The sequence below is a fragment of the Balaenoptera musculus genome, chromosome 6 (assembly GCF_009873245.2).
Source record: "Balaenoptera musculus isolate JJ_BM4_2016_0621 chromosome 6, mBalMus1.pri.v3, whole genome shotgun sequence".
Classification (NCBI taxonomy): Eukaryota; Metazoa; Chordata; class Mammalia; order Artiodactyla; family Balaenopteridae; genus Balaenoptera; species Balaenoptera musculus.
The window spans coordinates 67,416,944-67,438,554 of record NC_045790.1 but is presented as its reverse complement, the minus strand read 5'-3'; the positions used below and the strand labels follow the sequence as shown (position 1 = coordinate 67,438,554).

At 42.6% G+C, this 21,611-nt stretch overlaps 1 protein-coding gene across 11 annotated transcripts in view; it reads left to right on the top strand.

Moving 5' to 3' along the window:
• The window catches only part of TRPM3 (transient receptor potential cation channel subfamily M member 3), a 507,712-nt gene that overhangs the window by 476,628 nt on the left and 9,473 nt on the right, over positions 1-21,611 (top strand). For all 11 annotated transcript variants that reach the window (XM_036855282.1, XM_036855281.1, XM_036855285.1 and 8 more), the window contains 3 exons: positions 13,997-14,147; positions 14,264-14,463; positions 16,445-16,577. In XM_036855282.1, the coding sequence (XP_036711177.1) occupies positions 13,997-14,147; positions 14,264-14,463; positions 16,445-16,577 (484 nt within the window). The remainder of the gene's footprint in view (positions 1-13,996; positions 14,148-14,263; positions 14,464-16,444; positions 16,578-21,611) is intronic.

Here is a 21,611-nt window from a genome sequence, read left to right as displayed (position 1 = left end):
TGCTAGTATTTTGTTGAGGATTTTTGCATCTATGTTCATCAGTGATATTGGCCTGTAGTTTTCTTTCTTTGTGACATCTTTGTCTGGTTTTGGTATCAGGGTGATGGTGGCCTTGTAGAATGAGTTTGGGAGTGTTCCTCCCTCAGCCTTCCATCTCTTTATGGTAGGTGGACGCAGAGGGAGTCTGAGAGCTACCATTCATTGCAGATTGTGGAGAACCAGGATTCAGCTGCCTTCAGTTCACCACCAGGGCACAGAGCGTTGGTCCCTATTTCATTTAGGGGCATTGGGGGTCTATTGGGAAAAACAGAAATAATGAAGAGAGGGCTTACTGAAAATCAAAAAAACGTCCAACAGGAGCCGGAATGGATGAAGAGGAATTACTCAGCTTCTTTAATAAAGCCAGTAAGGATTACAATAAATAGCAATGCCTTATTATCTGACTGGATCCTGGGAGGTCCTTCCATAGGCCCCACATGAAGTTCAACTTCCCTCCACCCCTTAGCACTCTTTTTTTCTTCTCTGCTCTCCTCTGCATTACGGCAGACACAGAACACAGCAGGAGCACTTCTGCCCCAGGGCCTTTGCCTTAGCCCTGCCTGCAGCTTCAAACACCCTTTCCCCAGATTGCTGCTTGGTTAACTCCCTCATCCAAGACTGGAGTCTGTTCCCGTCTCACCTTCTCATTGCTGTTCCTAGGCACCCACACGCCCGCCTGATCCTTCTTGCCCTGCCTTACTTTTCTTTTCTTCTACAGCACTTATCACCTTCTAACACACCACTTAGTTTACTTATTTATGATGCTGTTGTTTACTTTCTGTCCACCCATCTCTCCCAATGCAGGCTGAAGAAGAGCAGGAATCTTTGATGCGTCATTCACTGGTGTGTCCTAAGCACTTAGAACAGTGTCTGGCACATCGTAGGGGGTTCATAAATACTTGTTGAATGAATGATGAGGGAATCTGGGCATGTATCATCATCATTATTAATATTATTTCTATTACTGCTATATTCTATTAACATTACTGTTATTTTATCAGGCTTAGACATTTTAATTGACGTACTCTATGACGTGCATAGATGGCAAATGTCAGGTCTAGGACTCAAACTGAGCTCACTAAGATTAGTAGCTTGTGTCTAGTGACTTCAAAGAGTGATTTAATAAGATGGGTCACTTATGGATAGATCCCCAAACAGGAAATGTACAACAAGGAGATTATTTAAAATATTCAAACCACAATTAACAGCGAAGTGCCTTTCCCATCTTGCTCCTTTCTATGCCCCCCACCTTGCTTCTCCACTTGATTGGCACCTGAGTTTCTAATTTTTAACAGATAAATCTTTCAAGATAAAAGTGTTTGTTTATTTTATTTTCACTGACATTTGCTAACATTGCTCTGGGAAAGAAAAAAGTTGGTAGTCCACTGTACGAGGGTGTACTGTCACCCAATCTTTTGTTATAATAATAATAATGTTTATATTCTGCATACAGTTGGACGCCTGTTCACAACATGACAGTAAGTGATGTCATGATGTCAGTAATCTGAGCCCGCCCATGAACTGACTATGGTCCAGATTCTTTGCTGTGTGAAGAGCAGGAGTTGAAGTGTGAAAAGCTCACATTTTAGCAGTAAACAGAGACAAGTGGGCAGAGGGGCCTTAAAGTAAAAAGAAGAGGGTGGGGAGAACAGAGCCTGGGATCTGGATGGGGCAGCAAGGGGAGGAGAGACCCCAAGAGGGCCGTGTGCCAGGAGACTGAGCCAGGAGCGTGAGCTCTGAGTACAAATGGATTTCCTGCGTTATCTGTCACTTACCAGGGGATTTGTAAATAATGTCAGCAGGAGCTTGTGTTTGCTTACCAGCACATTCCTGAATATTAGGGGCCACATTGATTGTTTCCCTTTATGTCCTATAATCCCGGGGGCGCAATCCAATGGGAGCTGGCGGGAGCTGTGGATCATTTCCGTGGAGCTGGTCCAGCCTAGTTTCCCTGATGTATATCCGCACACAGATGTACATAGCCTGGCTCGCTAGACTGATCCTTCTCAGCACAAAGAACCCTGATGTCAGCTTGCTAGTTTCTTTTCGTGAGACACTCCCTCTCGAAGAAGGCCCTGGCTCCTCCCACTTCATACAGCCAGCAGGACAGATGTACGGGTTTCTGAAAAATTACGCAGTCCCTCTTTAAACAAAAACAAGAAGCATGTTCCTTAACGTGAGGCATGGCGGCTCAGGTAGAATGGACCCACAGGGGAAGCCTTTCCCAGTTAAGGCAATGAGAAGGGAATCACGCTCCCTGCACCTGGGATGGAAGGGACACCTGTTTCTGCCCTTGTAGCTCTGGAGAGTGTATTCTTCCAACATGAGGAGTTGGTACCAGAACGTCACAGTCAAGAGTTACAGTGGAAGTGGACATAGCACAAAATCTGGGAGAGTAAATCATTTATTTGACTTCTTCTCTGAATGTTTTTGTTTTTGGTTTGAAGCAGAAAAAAGCTTATCTAATCCTATTTTGCTTAGGCAACTATCAAAAGGAATGAGATGAGCCCTCAGTAAAATTGTAAGTTAAATGCTTTTTATTCCCATCCTTCCGACCCTTCCCTGGGCCCCTTTCCCCCGTCCCCGGCCCCCTCCCTAATTGCCATGAGTTCCCAGCCTGCTGGATCTTGGCCTGCTCTGATGAAACTACCAGCCTGAGAAGCTGATTCTCTCTTAAGGTGTTAATGGCTGTGCCCTCAACTAGAGAAACGTTGCTTGCAAGAAAACAAAACCCACTCAAACTAGATTAAATAAAGAAAGATTGACTGTAAGTGTCTAAGAGGAAACCTCAAAAACATTCAAAGACAGGAAGCAAAGCATGACATAAACTGACTGGAAATGAAGCTGGAAGTTGTTTTGGGAAGCCAGAATCTGAAGACATGACCACTCGTCTGCTTTTCTTTCTACTTCTTTCCAGGCTCAGTCAATCAGTCATCTCTCTTGCTCTCTAGCTCTCTCTCTGCTTTCCTTCCCTTCCTTCCCCTCTCCTCTCTCAGATGGCTTGCTTCCCTTTTTTTTTTCTTGGCAGTGTTGGATCTTCATTGCTGCCTGCAGGCTTTCTCTAGTTGCAGAGAGTGGGGGCTACTCTTCATTGTGGTGCGCGGGCATCTCCTTGCGGTGGCTTCTCTTGTTGTGGAGCACAGGCTCCAGGCGTGCGAGCTTCAGTAGTTGTGGCACGTGGGCTCAGTAGTTGTGGTTTGCGGGCTCTAGAGCGCAGGCTCAGTAGTTGTGGTGCATGGGCTTAGTTGCTCTGTGGCATGTGGGATCTTCCCAGACCAGGGATCGAACCCGTGTCCCCTGCATTGGCAGGCGGACTCCTAAGCACTGCGCCACCAAGGAAGTCCCTGGCTTTACTTTTAAATGACCTGACTTGGTCTGATTCTATATGATCTTCAATTAAGTACCTGCCATCACCTAACTAAAGTCTCTGCATCTCAGTTTAATTTCTAAAAACCAAGTGTGATTAGCCATTGGTCATTCAATGGATTTGCTCCTCGCTCCTTGGGTAATGATGGAATTTGACCTGAATTGAGGGGGGAGGATGAAGAAATTAGGAAAGGGTGTGTTAACCTGTGAGACCTAGGGCTACAGGTTGCCCTAGAAGAGGGCTACCTCTTCTAGCTGTGAGCAGGGCAAGGGAAGTGGAGTATGTATATCAGGTATCTTTGACATACACCCCAGAAGGCTTAACGCTGTCAACATTTATTGAGCTCAGGAGCCTGTGGGTTGCCTGGATGGTTCTTCTGTCTTGGCTGGGCTTGGGCATATGCCAGGGAGTCAGCTGGCTGTCAGCTGATCCAAAACAACCTTAGCTCACACAACAGAAATGACTGGGAGCAGAGGCTCCCGTGTTTCATCCTCCAGCAGACTAGCTCAGGCATGTTCCTCGTGGTGATGGCTGAAGTGGAAGAGTGGAAACAAAAACACTCAAGGTTTTTTCCAGGCTTCTATATGGGTCACATTTGCTAACATCCCCATTGCCAAAGAAACTCACATGGCTAAACTCAGAACCAAGGGGCAAGGAAATAGATCCTGCCTGTTTATTGAAAGAAATGAAACTGTCAACTCACATGGCAAAGGAGGTTGGATACAGAGAGAGAAATTGGAGCTATTAATGTAATCAATCTGCTGCATCATGGCAACAAATTCACTGACATGTACTACAGGCTAGTATAGATACACATCCTTTGCTGGCAAAATTTGCATAGGATCTTACTGATACTAATTCCTGATCCCAAATAATGAACTCCCAAGGTTGGAATTTTGAATCCTTCTCAAATAACAGCAAATAAATGACAGGTTTGTCTCTAAGTAAAACTAGAAATTAAGAATAACTAAAAACACAGAACGAAGATAACAGAGGGAATTGGATGTTCTCCCCTTCCCCCCTCCCCCGCCCACAATTCACACACAACATACCTAGGCTTATAACATTCTGCTTTATATATATATATATATATATATATGTATGTATGTATGTATGTATGTATGTATGTATATGTATGTATTTCTTTTTTTTTGTGGGGGGCGGCTGCGTTGGGTCTTCCTTACCGCGCGTGGGCTTTCTCTAGTTGTGATAAGCGGGGGCTACTCTTTGTTGCGATGCCTGGCTTCTCCCTTGTGGTGGCTTCTCTCGTTGCAGAGCACGGGCTCTAGGCATGCAGTTTTCAGTAGTTGCACATCCTGCTTTCTGATTCACTAGATTAAAAAACAAAGCGTATTAATTTAATTGTGCTTCCTAAATAGCTGAAAGCTGAGCATGTGTAACCCTAACCCTGTGAAGAGTTAGAGGCTCTGTCATTGGTGAGTTTTTTCCCCCTTGGTGGTGGCTGGGTTCTCTGTTGTGCAGTGGGGGCTAGGTATTTGTTTGCTTTTCTGACAGGAATAAAAAGAATACAGCTTTTATAGGTGACCTACAGTTAGCTCCTGGGATGGATAATCCAGCCTGGGGCTTATTCTGGTCTTCTGCTCCTCTTCTTAGATTCATAGAGTAATAAAATGTCTGGACTAGATGGGGCTTAGAGATCATCTAGCATTTCCCAACCTTTAGTTAGTCACATAAACCATTCACTGTTTTGTAACATCTGTCCACTCTTTAATGTTTTTAGTTAAATTGGCTCAATTTTAAAACCTAAATTAATTTATTTTTAAAAATTTACATCATGGCCGTAAGTTGAAAAATCAGTGTGATTTGATGTAATAGAAAATGAGCATAAAATAAACAGAATGAAAACACCGCATTGTTAGGAAATTCTGTCCAGATGCTTGAGCCTTCAGCCTGCCCAGTCTTTACTGAAAAGGAAGTTTAGCAGATGTGAAGGAAGTGTTAAAGAAATATTATCCTCAAACTGACGCATTCTCTCTGATGGAGTCAGGAAGATGGAAAGAGGCTTGAAAAGGTCATCACTTTCTCACTGTCCAATTCAGTGCTGCTTAGTGAGCTGTGCCTGTATCCCACAGTCATCTTGGGCTTCCTGAGTTGTGTGGGCAGTGCACTGTAGGGGCTATCAGTAGTCCAAGCCCCTCTGTTCACAGACGGAGGAGCTGAGACCTCTTACTCCTTTCTCATGGTTGCCTTTGTACCGTGTCACTACCAACTTGCATCTTGCCCAACACTTAGGATAGGGGAAGGGAAAAGAAATGAACCACAAAAGAAGTAAAAGAGCTGGTGGGTGATGCTTTCGACTCTACAAAGTTGGAGCTTACCTGGTATTCAATTACCTCTGTTCTTCCTGACCTCCATTTCTAGAGGACATTGACTATAGCCTATTAAAAGAAGCAGAAAGACCCCCTTACTTACATAAAGAAGACTTCTGCCTGGATGTACTGTTATGCAGGACTCTTAGATCAGGAGCTTCTAGATAGATAGATAGAGCCACACAAAAGGAGGCATCTCCAGTTCTCTTGCCAAGGAAAGCAGTGTGTCAGGAGAAAGGCCAAAAAAACAGAGCTATCTAAATCTGGTTCCTTGGAGTAAGCTATAGGAGCTGTGTAATGGCATTCTAAACCCTCCATGGCAAACTGTATGGATTTTCAAAATGAGGTGGGGAAATCCTCTTTGTCTCCTTTTCAGGATGGATTTTTAGTTGAATATCCTTTGTTTAAAAAAAATAGGATAAATGCAGTCATATGTTTAACTAAGCTCTTTATTCCATTGCCTGTGATTTGGAATATGCTATTGAGACATTTCTTCAGCCAGGTGAGGAAGAGATGATCTTCTGGAAATATCCTTCTTCTTCATATTTTTAAAGATGATGCTCATTGTGTCATATATTGGCGTTTCATTTTTAATCTCTCATGCTTTTTGGAAACAGTATGGTATGCGTATTAAGTAAACAAATGTTTCTTTTCCCCATGCCTTATAGGATAAAATCAAAGGGGCAAGTGTCTTAATCTTTGGGATGTGGGTTCCTACACCTGGTACCTGTTATGTGAATCAAATTTCTTTCTCCACACTTCGAATTTTAGTGTTCTATACATTTGTACATGATCTGAACAGCTCAGGCTTTATTCGTGTTGATGGAAACAAGAAAAATTCAGATGTCTATCAATCTGTCTTTACATTTGTTCATAGTTGAGATTCCTCTCAACCCCATGTTGGCTCTTTCTTCAGAGGCACAGAGAAAAGATACTTTATAGTTGAACAGGTTTGCATGGACATCCTGATTCTGTTCTTACTGTCTCTGAAATACTGACAGAGATACTAAAATTTTCTGAGCCTCACTTCTTCACCTTTAAATGGTGCAATAAAATCGATCGTGTCAAAGTATTATAAAGATTAAAATAAGGTGATATAGGTACGGCTCATAGCACAGGGCCTTACACTGAAGCTTGCGATAGGTAGTCACTAGCAATATTACACTGGAAAGGCTGTATGAGATAGAGAGGCATACATACAGGCTTTGGGGTCAGAGAGGAGGAGGACCCATTTCTGCTTCATTCATAAGTGCATCTCCAGAGCCAATTCCCACTGGCACGTAGCAGGAACTCATTATTTTTTGGATGGATGAATGAATGGTTCTGGCATATTCCCTTATTAGTCGTGTGATCTTAAATAAGGCGTAGCACCCCTCAGTGCATGTTTCTACAACTATGAAGCAAGGATAATACATTTGTTATGGAGTTGCAAGGAAGCTTAAGTGCAATGGCTGATGTGAAGTACACAGCACAGAGACTGCCACATGCTATGCTTTCCACAGTTGTTTATTCCAAATCTCTACTGTCCTTCACTTTAGTGGATCCCAAATAACAAACTAGGATCAGCAGTTCCACCAGAAGTATCCATTTTAATTCAGTTTTTTTTTTTCTTTTGTCTGTGTTGGGTCTTTGTTGCTGCACGTGGGCTTTCTCTAGTTGCAGCAAACGGGGGCTACTCTTCATTGCGGTGCGTGGGCTCTAGGCACATGGGCTTCAGTAGTTGTGGCACACGGGCTCAATAGTTGTGGCTCGTGGGCTCTAGAGTGCAGGCTCAGTAGTTATGGCGCATGGGCTTAGTTGCCCCACAGCATGTGGGATCTTCCTGGACCAGGGAATGAATCCGTGTCCCCTGCATTGGCAGGCGGATTCTTAACCACTGCGCCACCAGGGGAGTCCCAGAAGTATCCATTTTAAAAGTTATCTTTTAAAATGGGCAGTGGGTAGTGTCCAGGAGCCCAGGACGTATGTAGGTGGCCCTTCATCAAAAACGTCAGGGTCTAAGAAAAGCAGGATGTCTAATTTGACCCTTTTTTGTTCCTGGGCAACTTCAAGGTAGTACAGATTGGGCAAAGGCCAGGCCGTGTGGGCATAAGGAGGATCCTGAAAAGAGGTATAGAAATTATCTTTCACCGAGAACTCATGTTCTCATTTTTGAAAGAACTAAGAGAAAGTTTCCATCTCTTGTGTCAACTTCAGTTGGTTAGTCGTGCTTTGAGGAGTTTTGTGGTAAAAAGGATTCCAAGGCTACAACCTGACAGAAGAGTGTAATGATTGATTACCAAATGTCTGCCGTGAGTTTAACATGGGGTGTTATGTCTGGTGTGCCATGGAGATTTATGCAACAGCATTCGGAAGGGAGATTTTCTATAGCCTTTACCGAAGCCAGGCATGTTCCTTTGCAAGTTAATTGCAAAAACAAACAAATAATCAAGAATCTATTTTTACCCCTCTTTCAGATTTTTGCTCTTACAGGAAACATCTCATATTAGCAGGTCATGGTGGCACTTAAGATCTTGAAGTAAATAAGAAAACAAACACTGACCCAGTGAAATTGATCGCATGTAACCCTTACAGAAATGCCTGACATTGCAGGTCAAATGTACAGTATGTGATATTCCTGCCTGTATTCATTTGGCAAATATTTATTGAGCATCTGCTATGTGCCAGGCAATGTTATAGCTGTTGTTTCTTTAGTGAACAAAACAGACAAAAACGCTTTTCCCCCCGAAGCTTACGTTCTAGTGAGGGATTCTGTTGACCCTTATTTTAGTTATTATAAAAATTTATTTATGATAAAAATTCCAACCATTGGAAGGCTGCTCTCCAGAACATGTACAGAAAAGGGAAGACTTTCTTACTCTGACCTGCATAATCTGGCTGGATTATAACTGCACAAACCTATCATTGTTCTAGAGCCCAGTCTTCCATTTCACTTCTACTCGTTAATGCACTTCCAACTTTCTGCCTTGTGATGTGTCATTGTGACCCACGTAGATAAACCGTAGAGAATCTGAATTTCCAACTGTTTGATCCCTTCTCATTTGGCCATAATTGCATAGATGTAGCCTTTACACTCTGTACCCGCACCCCACCCCCCGGGGCTTCTTTGGCCTAATCTATCTATGATCAGCTTCTAGAGCAAGGTTTTCTTCACTTTGGGGGTAGCTGGAAACTTTGGCCAGTTTCCCAAGTGTGTTTACCCTGCTGACTTGATAATAAGTGAAATCTGTATCATTAGTTTCTGAGTCAGAGGACAGTTGAGCTTTGAGCAGTGTAGACCCCTTAAGTTCTTCTATGCTTGGGGAAGAAAAAGAGCAACAGAGCCTCTGGCTCCTGAAACCCTGAAACTGTGATTCAACCTTGATGTCAGGTCAGATTTCACATTGCCAGTTGCCTCTTCCAATCTCTTCATGCTACCCCAAGGCTCCAAATGTAGCCTCCCAGGAGTGGTATAAACAAAATACCAACATCCTTAATGACCGTGGACAGGGGACAGGGAGGCAAGGGTGATTGTATTAGCCAGGACTCAATGCAAGTGATAGAAACCCAATTCAAATTGACTTAAGGAAAAAAGGAATTTTTTGGTTCATATAACTGAAGAATTCTGGTTTTAGGCATGGCTGAATCAGGAATCTGTTTCTCTTCTCTGTGATGGAGTCACTCCTGGGCAGGCTCTCTTCGCTTGGTAGACTTATATCGCATTGTAAAAAGAGCTTCTCTTTAATACGAGTTCTAGCAAAAGTCCCAAGCTTTATGCTCGTTGGCTCTGGTTGGTCAGGCTAGGATCACATGTCCATCCCTGAACTAATCACTGCAATCAGGAGATAAAATACACTGATTAATTTCCTCAATATGGAACTGCATGCAGCTCATTTCGCCCAAACTTCATGGACTGAGAGTAGGGAGGGACAGTTCCACAAAGGGAAACCAGGATGCTCTTAGCAGAGGAAGGGGAAACGTATATACTAGGCAGGTGGAACCACCAAACATCCACCAGAGGCACTCTGCACTGACTGTCACCGACAAAGAGGGAGATGACAACATGTCACTTGGTATAAGGGTGGTAGTGACTGTGCATTTACTTCTTGCAGGAGGGTTGGGAGAAAAACCACTCGTGTCAGGTTCCAAAGCAGGGAAGGAGGAGGCGCAATGTTAGCCACAAGCCCACACGTTCCTAAACATCCACCCGTGTGCCATCTTGGGTCTGTGTGCCCTGGAGTATTTCCCTGGGAATATGAACCCCCAGATACTGGTTGGTACCATTCGACAATCCAGATAACTTATCCCCCAACCTAAAATCTGCTTGTCAGGGCTTTAGGCACCCAGCTCATCTTCATCAGTGGTAGACATCTGTAAGTTTGAGTCATAGCACTTTCTAGTGCAGATAAATGCTCTGAGCAAGGACACGGCTAGGAGCCATTACAAAGCAATGTTTTGCACTAACTGCTGCATATAATATCAGCAAACTGCCTCTTTGCTGATATTACCAAATGAAGGCTGTTTCTTACTGATTCATTTATATTATCATTATCACAAGGATCATCTAATTCATGTATACTGCGCTTGTTGCTGTAGAGTCTAGATGGCAGTCCTCAAGGCTGATCCTGACTACCAGCCTGCTCAGTGTGACCCAGGCTAGAAGGACTGCAGCAGTTCTGCTGTGCTTCCTCAGAGCCCCCAGCAGAGCTCACATCACCCGTTAAATGCAATGTTCTCTTCCCTTTCTGTGCCCCCTACTAAACTGCGAGTTCCTTAGCAACAGGGACTGTCTCTTTAATCCCCAGCATCTCCTGTACCCAGCATATTATAACCACTCAATGAATGTTTGTAGAATAAGTGCTATGCTTAGTGATTGTAAAATAAAGAGGAATAAGACATAGTCCCTAACCTTGAGACGCTTCAAGTCTACTAATTACAAAATAACAATACCAATCATGACACCAACTAATGTTAATTAAGTGCTGTATGCTAGATACTGAGCTAAGTGCTTTCCATGCATTATCTCATTTAATGATCTTGACAGTCTCCCCCCATATATACTATTACTACCCCATTTTACGGATGAGGAGGCTGAAGTTCATGGAGTAAGCTAATGTCGCATCATTTGAAAATGGTGGAATCGGGATTTGAACCCAGGTCTGCCAGATTATAATGCATGTTCCTAACCACTAAAGTAATACTACTTCTATAAAGGCAGGATGAAAAAAAGGTGGGGGAAGGTGGAATAAATTAATACCCAAAGAATTGGCAGAGAGTTCCCAGAGCCAATCATGATGACATCAAATCAAATCAAATCTTGTATAAAGGTAATGAGTTGGTCCAATTTTCCAGCTAGTAGGGGAATAAAACAGAGATCTAGAGACATGTTAATGACGCTATCTGAAGACCCATGGAAATGCGCAGGGGCCACTTGAAACTAGCGAGCACCTACTATTCTCCCTGGGTTTTTCTCTAGGCTAGAAGAAGGTTTCTTCTCTAGTGGAGGAAGTGTTTGCATCTTCACTAAATACGGGGTTAAAAGCTGGATGAGCTCTGCCCCTCACAAGTTTATTTTACGTTCTCCCAGAATGTAAAGAGAAATCTCAGAATGACATCATTAAATGGAGATCAGGGATCACACCTGTAAAAACTGTGTGCACTTTGTACCCCACCCCAAGCAATTCTTTCTCCTGCTCTTTGTCGGCTTCCCCATAGAGATCTGAGCAGGAACCAAAGAAAAGGGCAGCACAGGAGTGACAGCCCCAAGGGAGGTCAACTCAGGAGGAAGGGGGGTAGGGTGGCTGGGCAAGCTTCGCTGAGGAGAGAAAAGCAAAGTGAGCTATTCCATGAGGCCTGCAGCCAAGTGGGTATCAGAGACCCAGGCATCTGGTTGAGCATGAGAAGCCTTCTTGCCAGACCAAGGGCAGGATTTCTTGAAAGAATCTAAGGAAGGAGCCAGCAACTGCTTAGAGCTAGAACTATCCATCATGAGTAGGCCTGCAGAGCTGTGGTGAATGTTAGTGCTCAACAACCAAATTGTGTTTAATGATCTTTATTCACTCAACAGTTTTCATGTGTGGATATTTGTGTATGTGCTGTGTGTATGCACTGAGGCAGGTAATTGGAAACCATGAAGAGACATGTTACCACTGGAAATGTTATGTAGGACACAGAGACCAGTAAATTGGCAGCAGTGATACGGTGTTGAGAAACCCCCCAAAGGGGCAAGCAAAGGAAGTTCTGGGATTATATGGAAGACAAAATTACTAAAGAAAAAATTATTTGTTAAAGAAAAAATTATTCATGACATTTGGTAAGAATGGTAAGGAAGACTTTGTTCAAGGGGAGCTACTGCGGTGGGGTTCTGTAATAGGAGAGAGAGATTGGGCTCCACTCTGAGTGAAGAAAAAAAAAAGGAAATTTATAGCCAGGAGCTGGGTGTGGGTCAGTGGATGGAAGATCACTAAGAGGAAACATCAGGAGTAAGGGGGGTTCTGGCTTACCTGACGTAATGGATTCTTACTGAAGACAGACCAGTGTGATCAGACTTCAGATGGAGGATGGTGGAGAATGAGGAAACTGATTAGATATCGATGGTGATTAGAAATTGAGGATGGGGATTCTGGCTAAACGTACTTAGCAGGATTCTTGCTAAAATTGGACAAATGCAGAGACAAGCATGGAAGTCCACAAGTTGAGGCCACAAAAGAGCTCAGAAGAGCCTGAGTGGAGTTTGGTCAAGCAGAGGATCTTTGTCAATACCTATCCCAGTCCCAGCTGGAAAGGAGCAGAAAGTTAGCTGAGAGCTAAGTGAGCACTGAAAAGTGAATAGGATTCATCCAGGTAAAGCATGGGAGTGGGAGCAAGGTGTCAGAGGTGGCTTCTGGAAGCGAAAGAAGAAGCATGGCTCAAAATCAGGAAGTAAGAGAGGGCATGACAGTTCTAGGAACTGCAAGAAACTTGGTCCAGTTTCTGCTCAGAGGGAGATGTGGGAAGTAGCAAGAGATGGCACCAGGCTAGCTACCCTCAGAGTTTGGACCTCATCCTGGAGTCAGTGCGGGCTCTATCACTGGGTTTTCCTTCCAAAGGAGGAAATGATCAGAACCTCCTACAGGGCTGTCTTGGGTGCATAGTGCCACAACTGCCAACAACAAAAAAGATGCCGGCTCCTTGAGAACATCTGAGTCCATCAACACCTGATCATCTTACAGGCAGGTCCAAAGGAAGCACTTTGGCCATCTTTTTCTGGCCATAAAAACAGAGTCTTGGTGTCCCAATATTACTAAAAGACTCATAAATTGAGAAGATGTATTTTGGACTTCAGAGCATGTCAAAAATCACATAATGTTTCTAGCCTAATTCTAGTTCAGTAGACTCATGTTAGTGGCACCTGAGAATTACCTGGGAAATTTTGAAAGAAATATTGATGCCGGGGCCACCCTCAAAGATTCTGGTTCAATTGACTGGAGTGGAGCTGGGCATTGGCAGTTTTTAAAGATCCCTACATGGTCCCCTGTGCAGTCAGATGTTTTATTTTTCTCTGTTTGCCCATTTATTCAGTGCAGTTGGGTTTTGTTCCCTGTGCCCTGAGAAGAACATTTTTGGAATGGAAATGCTGCTGGAAAAAAAAACAGGTGGCTCCAGGCTCCAGGATCCTGGCCCATCTCCCCTCATTGCCCCTCCCCATGAAATGCCATCCATCAGGAGCACTGAGCTACAGTCCCCCTAAATACTTCCCAAGGTGCTCCCCTGTTTCGTTCCTTCCACACTGAGACAGCAAATCGTTAACTCAGAGTCCCTGGGTTGTTTCTTGAAGCAATTAACAGCTGCCACCGTGTTAATTCCCAGTCAATAGCCCCTCCATGCTGTTGCTCTTACAGCTGTCGGCTTCTGGCCTCCACAGCACATTTTGAAAGTAACTTGATGGGGCAGTGAGACTCTGCCCCTCCTGCACTCCCTGGGAAAGCCTTCACCAGGCTTCCTGGGGACACCAAGTGCCCCAGGGACTCGGCAAGCCAGCAGGGGGCTCCACCCACCTCTTTCGTGTCAGATGACAACTTGGGAGACTGTCGGAACCAACTCCCCTCTGCAGAGACAGCCCCTAGAGATATTCATGAAGCTTTCGTTTGTTTGTTTTGGCTTTTCTGGAATTCTTTTTTTCTGTTTGTTTTGAGATGGCTGTATTTTTCCTTCATCTAAAAGCCCCTCCTTCAACTCAGTCTGTGATTTCAATCACAGAGCCACACGATTTCTCACATCTTGCCTGTGCTGCTTCCTCCAGCTCCCTGTGGACAGAATGAGACTCGAGAGGATGGTAAAATAATCCAACTGCCTCCCTGCAAGACAGGAGCCTGGATCGTGCCGGCCATCATGGCCTGCTACCTCCTAGTGGCAAACATCCTGCTGGTCAACCTCCTCATCGCTGTCTTTAAGTAAGAGGGTCCTTCTTCAGAGCCCTTGGAAGTAGGGAGACTGAGGCAGGAGCGGGGCATGATGCTCCAGAAAGCAGGGGTGTTCCTCACTTGATTCTCTCTGGTCTCTATTTCAGCAATACATTTTTTGAGGTAAAATCAATATCCAACCAAGTGTGGAAGTTTCAGAGGTATCAGCTCATCATGACTTTCCATGAAAGGCCCGTTCTGCCCCCACCTCTGATCATATTCAGCCACATGACCATGATATTCCAGCACCTGTGTTGCCGATGGAGAAAACACGAGAGTGACCCAGATGAAAGGGACTATGGCCTGAGTAAGCTTTGAGTGACCACCCCCTGCAACTACAGAGCAGAAATCCCCACCACGTCTATAGGTGGTCATGGAGGACCACTGGGCACCTGGTTCCTCCTACTTCCTGCCCACAGCTCCGAAGACTTGGGAGGGATGGGAGGGTATGCGTGATGAGAAATGGTGCTGGAAGGAAGACAGGAGAGGCTGAAAGCGAGCATTCTTAGCCTCACACCTTTCTTAGTGAGATAAAACCAGGCTCTAGCAGGGCTGTTTTAGCACCTTCATAGGCTCTAAGCTTCTTACTTTACAGACATCCCACCACAAGATATATCAACCATGTTAATATGCTCCTAATGCTGCAGTATATATAATTTAAGTATCCTGACATGAGTTGAGTTGTAGGTGACTAAGTTTGATTTTCCATGGTCATTTTTGGATCTATCATGTTTTTAGGTCTTAAACATTTCCCAAGCCTTAAGGGTTGTGCCTATATGGCTTCATGAGGAAACCAGTCCTGCTTTCCATGATTCCAAGGACAAAAAAAAAAAGACCCTCCACCAACCACCTTCTAGCCCAGTGTTTCTAGAAGGAGATTAGATTGACATTGGGGTGGAGTAATTCTTCATTATATAGGATTGTTCCACATATTGCAGGAGATTTAGCACATCCAGCCTGCACACATTGAATACTAATAGCTCCTGCAGATTCCTAAATGTCCCCTGGGTACCACCCACAGTTAAGAACCATTGGGAATCCAGCCCCCATACAAGCAACCTACCGTGATTTCTCAAAGTGTGTCAAATAGACCACCTACACTAAATCTACTGAACCAGAGCCTCTAGGATTGTGGCCCAAGAATTACCTCCAGGTGATCACTAGTGCAACTAAAGTTTGAAACCAAAGCCACTTAATAATCAACTGCTTCTCTAAGTCTGAAGCTTTTAACAACTTCTCTGACACAGCAATGCCTGACTTCTTTCGAGACATTAAAATTGGAAAGTTGGAGAGGGGTTAAGAATCCCAAAATTCACTGTTTCCATTTGAAACACCAATTTAGGCAAGTAGAAAGCTCAGGGGGAGAAAAGGTTCAGATTTCCACTGGGCTCTTTCTACCACTGAATCAGTTATGAATTTGTTTACCAGCTATAAACAGAAAACCAGACTAACAGTAACACAAATACGTAAGGTTTTACTTTTCTCACACAACAGAAAGTGAAACGGCAAATAAATAGCCCAGAGCTCAACAATGACTCACTGAAGTCAAAGACCCCAAGTCCTATTTTTAGGCTCAGCTGTTCCTTGTCACACTGTCTTGTCTCATGGTAGCAAAATAGCTGCTGCACTTCCAGTCATCACATTCATGTTCAGGGCAGAAAGAAGCATGAAGGTGAAAAAAGGTAGAAAGAAGCAGCCACATACTTATAGTTTATCAGGAAAGCAAAATCTCTTCTCAATACACAACCCTTTCCTGCAGCAGGTTTTTTTTTGTTCCTTGAGCCAAACTGGGTCTCATGGTTGTTGCTAGCTTGAAGGGACACTGGAAACATGTGTATTTGGCTTTCCAGTCTCAGTAGTGGGAAAAGGGAAAAGGGAAAAGGGAAATTGGGTTGCAAAGGGCCTTTAGTAAGGTGAATGAACAATGTCTTGTCTGCCACACTCCTCAGCCCAGAAGTTGAGTTTTTAAGAAACCTCCATGCTCTGCATAGCTCCCCTTTCCTTTATTTAGCTACATTCTTGTCCTTACAATATATATAATTCTAACTGGTCTCTGCAGTAAACCAGGTATACTCAGGTGAGCTTCAGAGACCCATAATGAATCTAACACAGAGAAAGAGGACAGTGACACAAGTTGCCTGACCACATTTGGATTTAGTTTGAGACTCAGTGAAGAATCTGGGCCCCATTCCCTAACCTTGAGTTAGATTAGGAATGTCATTAGACCCACAAGTCAGGTGCCATCGCTTTTACTTCTCTGCCTCATATCTCTCATTTCTTTTCCACAGAGCTCTTCATAACTGATGATGAGCTCAAGAAAGTACATGATTTTGAAGAGCAGTGCATAGAGGAATATTTCAGAGAAAAGGATGACCGCTTCAACTCGTCCAATGATGAGAGGATACGAGTGACTTCAGAAAGGTGTGTTCCCACGGGCACATGCCTCCTGGGGATGTTTTATACCATGGCATGCCTTATCAATTGATTTTGTTTGCAGGGCTGCAAAAAAACAGAGACCCCATTGTGCTTATTTTTATTGTCCAAGAAATCATCAAGCTTATGAGAGAACAGAATGTTGTCTGAAATGTCTATAGATCAAAGTCCCAGACTTATAGACCCTAGACTTCTCCAGCAGGCAGTAGCAGCCGCCTTCCTGGACACTAGAGATTGTTGAGTCCAGGACAAGGCAAGAGTTGCTGGCTCAGACCAGAAATTGGAAAGTTCTGACACAGACATAAACCAAGAGAGACCCAGCCCAACTCAAGGCTCTCCATCAAGTTTGTGTTTCATATAGATCACTGAGCTTCTTCTCCAAAGGTGAGGATGGTCCTAGTGCCTGGCTTATATGGGTGCCCAATACCTTCTGAATAAACAATAGCAAGAGACTTGTGAATTAGTTAGAATAATGGTTGAGGGTTTTTTTTTTTTCAATTGTTTTGTTTTTTCTTCTTATAGAACAAGATAAAAGCAAAGAAATAAAAGCAGATTTTTTACTTACTTATTATATAATTTTAGATCTCATTGGCCCCAAATAGTTTTGTAGACCAGTAGGGCTGTAAGAAAAAAATCTCAAAATGAAGAGAAGAGAATCCTTTAAAGTTAATAAATATAAGTTTATGTAAATGAACTTACATTTTCTTATTTTCCCCATTTTGCTGTAGACTAATACAAACTTCATTCCAGGCTGGCACTCAGAACCCAGCATTTAGGAACTACTCTTCTAAAGAACACCCCGAGTGTTACAAAGCATTAGTGTAACTTTAAATTTTAAGCACTTTCAATATAAAGATGGCAGAAGCAAATTATAAATAATGGGAAAAGGATGGTATACTGATGACTTCAGATGATATATGACTCAGACTACTAAGATTTGAGTCAGTTGCCTCTAGTTTTCATGAAATGGCATTCTGTCTGCTTACCCATGTCATACATTTTCTCTAGTGGCTCTGTAGAAATTACACAAATGGCATTTTTCTGTCCCTGGCCCTTTATTTCTTTAAAGAATGCAGTCTAGATAAGTGAGTATATACACATATGCCATTGAGTGATTGTATCCATAGGTACTCAGCCAATATTAATAAAGTTTAAAGCCATGGACAGATTTTATACACATCTGTCATTGCAAAATAGAGCATTTTATGATGATATGGTGTGAAGCAATTTTCCAGCAAACAGAGGAAGGAGCTGCAAATCTGAAGATCTCTCTCATGCTGAGGTCTTGAAAAAGCTATTTATTAATGGACATACAGCCACGTGGTTCCCAGAAAATTGTGCCCTGTGGACACATTGTCCATTGCTCAGACATATTTCCAAAGCATATATCCAGGGGCCTTTGAAATGCTTTTTGGATTCAGAAAACCACAGACCTGGGAGGAAAGAAAGGTAGGGGAAGGAGTGTTAAGATGCAAGGAAGTCTTTGTCTTTCTTTCTGGGGAACTAGAATGAGAGGTACAGACGCCAGGGCATGTAAACTGTGACCTTGTCACCAATTCCTTTTGGATGGAAACATAAAGGAACTATAGCACCTCCAACTAAGGCTCTTACCCCACACCTACAAACGCTTCCAGGAGACTTCTTCCCCAAGGCCCTATTCTTCTGTGGGTGGTTACAGAGCCCCACCCTTCAGAGCGTGACCAAGATGAACAATTCCCAGAAATCAGGACAGCGTGCAGGCCCACCCTCCCTGTGTCCCAGGCGTTAGCTGACCTCCTGGAGTAACATTGGCCTAGAGGATCAGGACGAGTTCTCAGCCAAGCCCAGGTGCCAGAGAAGTGAACTTAAGCCCAGGCCTCATTCTGCTTCTGTTGCTTCTGTCTGTGTTTATTTGAGGTTTTGCTTTTGTTGGTGGTGGTGGTAGTTTTGGTTTGTTTTGCATTTGTAAATGTACCCAGAAATAACATCTTTAAACACTAGGATTATACTCAGCACAATAGAAGCACCACGAGGTGCATAAGGGAATCAACCAAGGGAAGAGTGGGTCCATGTTACCAATCTCACACATTCTCTAGGCCGTGTCCTTTCTAAGTGGAGTGGCGTGCGAAATCACCTGTCCTGTTTTACATTAGCTAGCTAGATGGATAGATGGATAGATAGATGGGTAGAAAGTGATAAATAGATAAATATGTATAAACACACATTTGAATACATATGTTAAATTTACATAAGTTACTGTGCACATTCTATATAGTATATAAAATATTTTATAATTTTCTCTTCATATTAGATAACCTCAATACAGAGATTTGAAATCAGAAAAATTAAGAGCTGGTTCTTTGCTCTACTAAAAACTTGGGAAAAGGGTTTTTTCACGTAGTGAGCCCCATGCTTCTCCCCCTGCTACTGCCTTTAAAATACAATTTATTTATACTTGTTCTATTTGCATGAATCTTTTTAGAAATACAAAGATACTTCCATAATTGTCTATTTAAATGGATCATTATTAAATCATATTTTTGTCACCAAATGGTATGTATAGGGCTCAATACAATATTCAGGAGATCATTAACACCTTGGAGGAACTTGATCCTGAAAACTCCTTGGCTTTCCCATTTTTATATAGCAATGACCATGATGTATCTAAAGCAGTACTGTTCCAGAATATAATGAGCTAATTGATTGTAACCAGTGCCCTCACTTATTTGGGACAATATCTAGCTGGTGATAATTATATTAAAATAACCAAATTTTTAAGCTATTAAGCAACATTGGTGACTGGCTTCTTTTCTGAGGATTTTTTGACTATTGGCTGAAGATAACCAATCCTTGGAGTTTGTTCCATCAAATTCTGTGCTCATCATCCTTTAACTAGTTCAGTTCTGTTTCAGTACATGCATACTGGACCTTTACTGTATACCAGACAATAAGGCAGGACCCTGTCCTCAAAAAACACAGTCTCATTGAGTTCCAGTGTACACCCAAGGCAGGAACAGCCAGAAACATCTAACTCAGTGTTGTCAAACTTTAGAAGGCCTGAAAATCATCTGGAAAGCTTGTTACTACACAGGTTGCTGGGCATCCGTCCCCACTCTGGGTTTCTGATTCACTATGTCTAAGGTGGGGCCTGAGAATTTGCATTTCTAACAAGTTCCCAGGTGATGCTGATGCTGGTTCTGGACCACACTTTGGGGACCACTAATAGAATACGATGGACAAGATAAAAGTTAAAGTAGGAGAGGACGGTGCAAAATTATTCACTGTGGAACATGCAAAATTCGGCACCTTACATTCAGAATAAGTTTGGGAGGTCAGTGAATACAGATTACTTGTACCCAAAGCAGTGTTTCTCCCACACACCTGACCAACAGCACTTTGACAAGCATGTACTGAGCAGGGCCTGTGTTAGGGGTGGGGATATAAGGACTTTGCTTTGAAAGAATGTATAGTCGTTACAGTCAGCCTCTATTTGAGCACCTCCTAGAAAGAGGAGAAATTGCCTTAGATACCAGCCTTATGAATAAATACAGAAAAAAATTAAATTCATTTCTCTCTGAGAAAGTATTTTACATAGGTGAAAATCACTATCATCTCCCCACTTTGCTTTGTCTTTTCTAAACTAAATATCCCAAGATCTTTTAACCACTTACCATGCATACAGCAGGTCTCCCACTACCCTGCTTACTTTCTCAGTATGCACTTTAAATTGTCAACGTCACCCTTTAAATGTGGTCTCTAAATGGAACTTAATTCTGTGTTTTAGTTAGAGCCTAGATTCAATTCCTTTATTTATTCATTTACTGTTTTTATCTACTATATGCTAGGCTAATAATCACAGAGTACAATAGAACAAGCAGTTCTTTTCATGTTACAAGAGAAGGAACACAGTATAATGGAAAGTTTTTAATACTAATTCTGCAGTGACTAGCTGTGTGACCTTGAACAAGTTACTTAACTTCTCCATCTGTAAAATGAAGTATTAATACCTAACTGTAGAATCTGAAAAGTTATTGAAATAACATATATGAGATATTATGCTTTCAGTAACTGTTAGTTATTGTTTGATCCATACATTTTATTTGCTATGAGATTGCATTACAATCATAGCAGCCAAGTCATGTCTTTGGTTCAGAGTGAGACTACAATTAATTAAAACCAGGGCTTTTTCACATGAGCTAATTCAAATATCCTCAAACCTCTTCTTGTGAAATGTTTGTTTTTAACCTAAAATCAAGACTTAACATCCATCGCTGTGAAATTTTTCTTTAATTTGTTTCCCCTTTGGCTCATTATTCTAGCATTTTTAAGGACAACTTTGGATCTTGATTTTATCATCAGTCTATTAATTTTTCATCCTATTCTTTTTATATCATTGTTTGCTTGATAAGCATACCTACTATGCCTTCAACATAATCCACCAAAATATCACCAGCACAGTTCAGGTGAACCAAGACAGAACTAAGATATTGCATGACTCCAAAAAATACCTCTCATGGCGACATCGGCCCATTGGTTAATCAGGCAGCCAGGTGTCCACATTTCTTTAGTCACTCCAGTGTGTCAACCTCCCTTCTAAAATCACAATGTACTTCATCAAAAGTATTGTGCATCTGTGTCTCTCTATTAGTCTAGACTATCAAAAGAGAGGCAAGATTAACATTGTAATCTTGAGCCCATGTAGTCTCTGTTAACTAATCCTATCTCTTTAAAGTACTCAAAAGATACCATCTGCTTAATTACCTACCACGAAGCCATTCTGTAATGCTGCCTAGAATTGATGTCAAACTCCCAGAATTCCTAGAATCCAGGAATGTTGAATGTCAGGAAAACATTTCCTATCTGCAGTCTCCTGGCATTTCTTTTCTTTTTTTTTTTTTTTTAATTAATTTATTTATTTTGGCTGCATTGGGTCTTCGTTGCTGCACGTGGGCTTTCTCTAGTTGCTGTGAGCAGTGGGCTACTCTTCATTGCAGTTCGCGGGCTTCTCACTGCGGTGGCTTCTCTCGTTGTGGAGCATGGGCT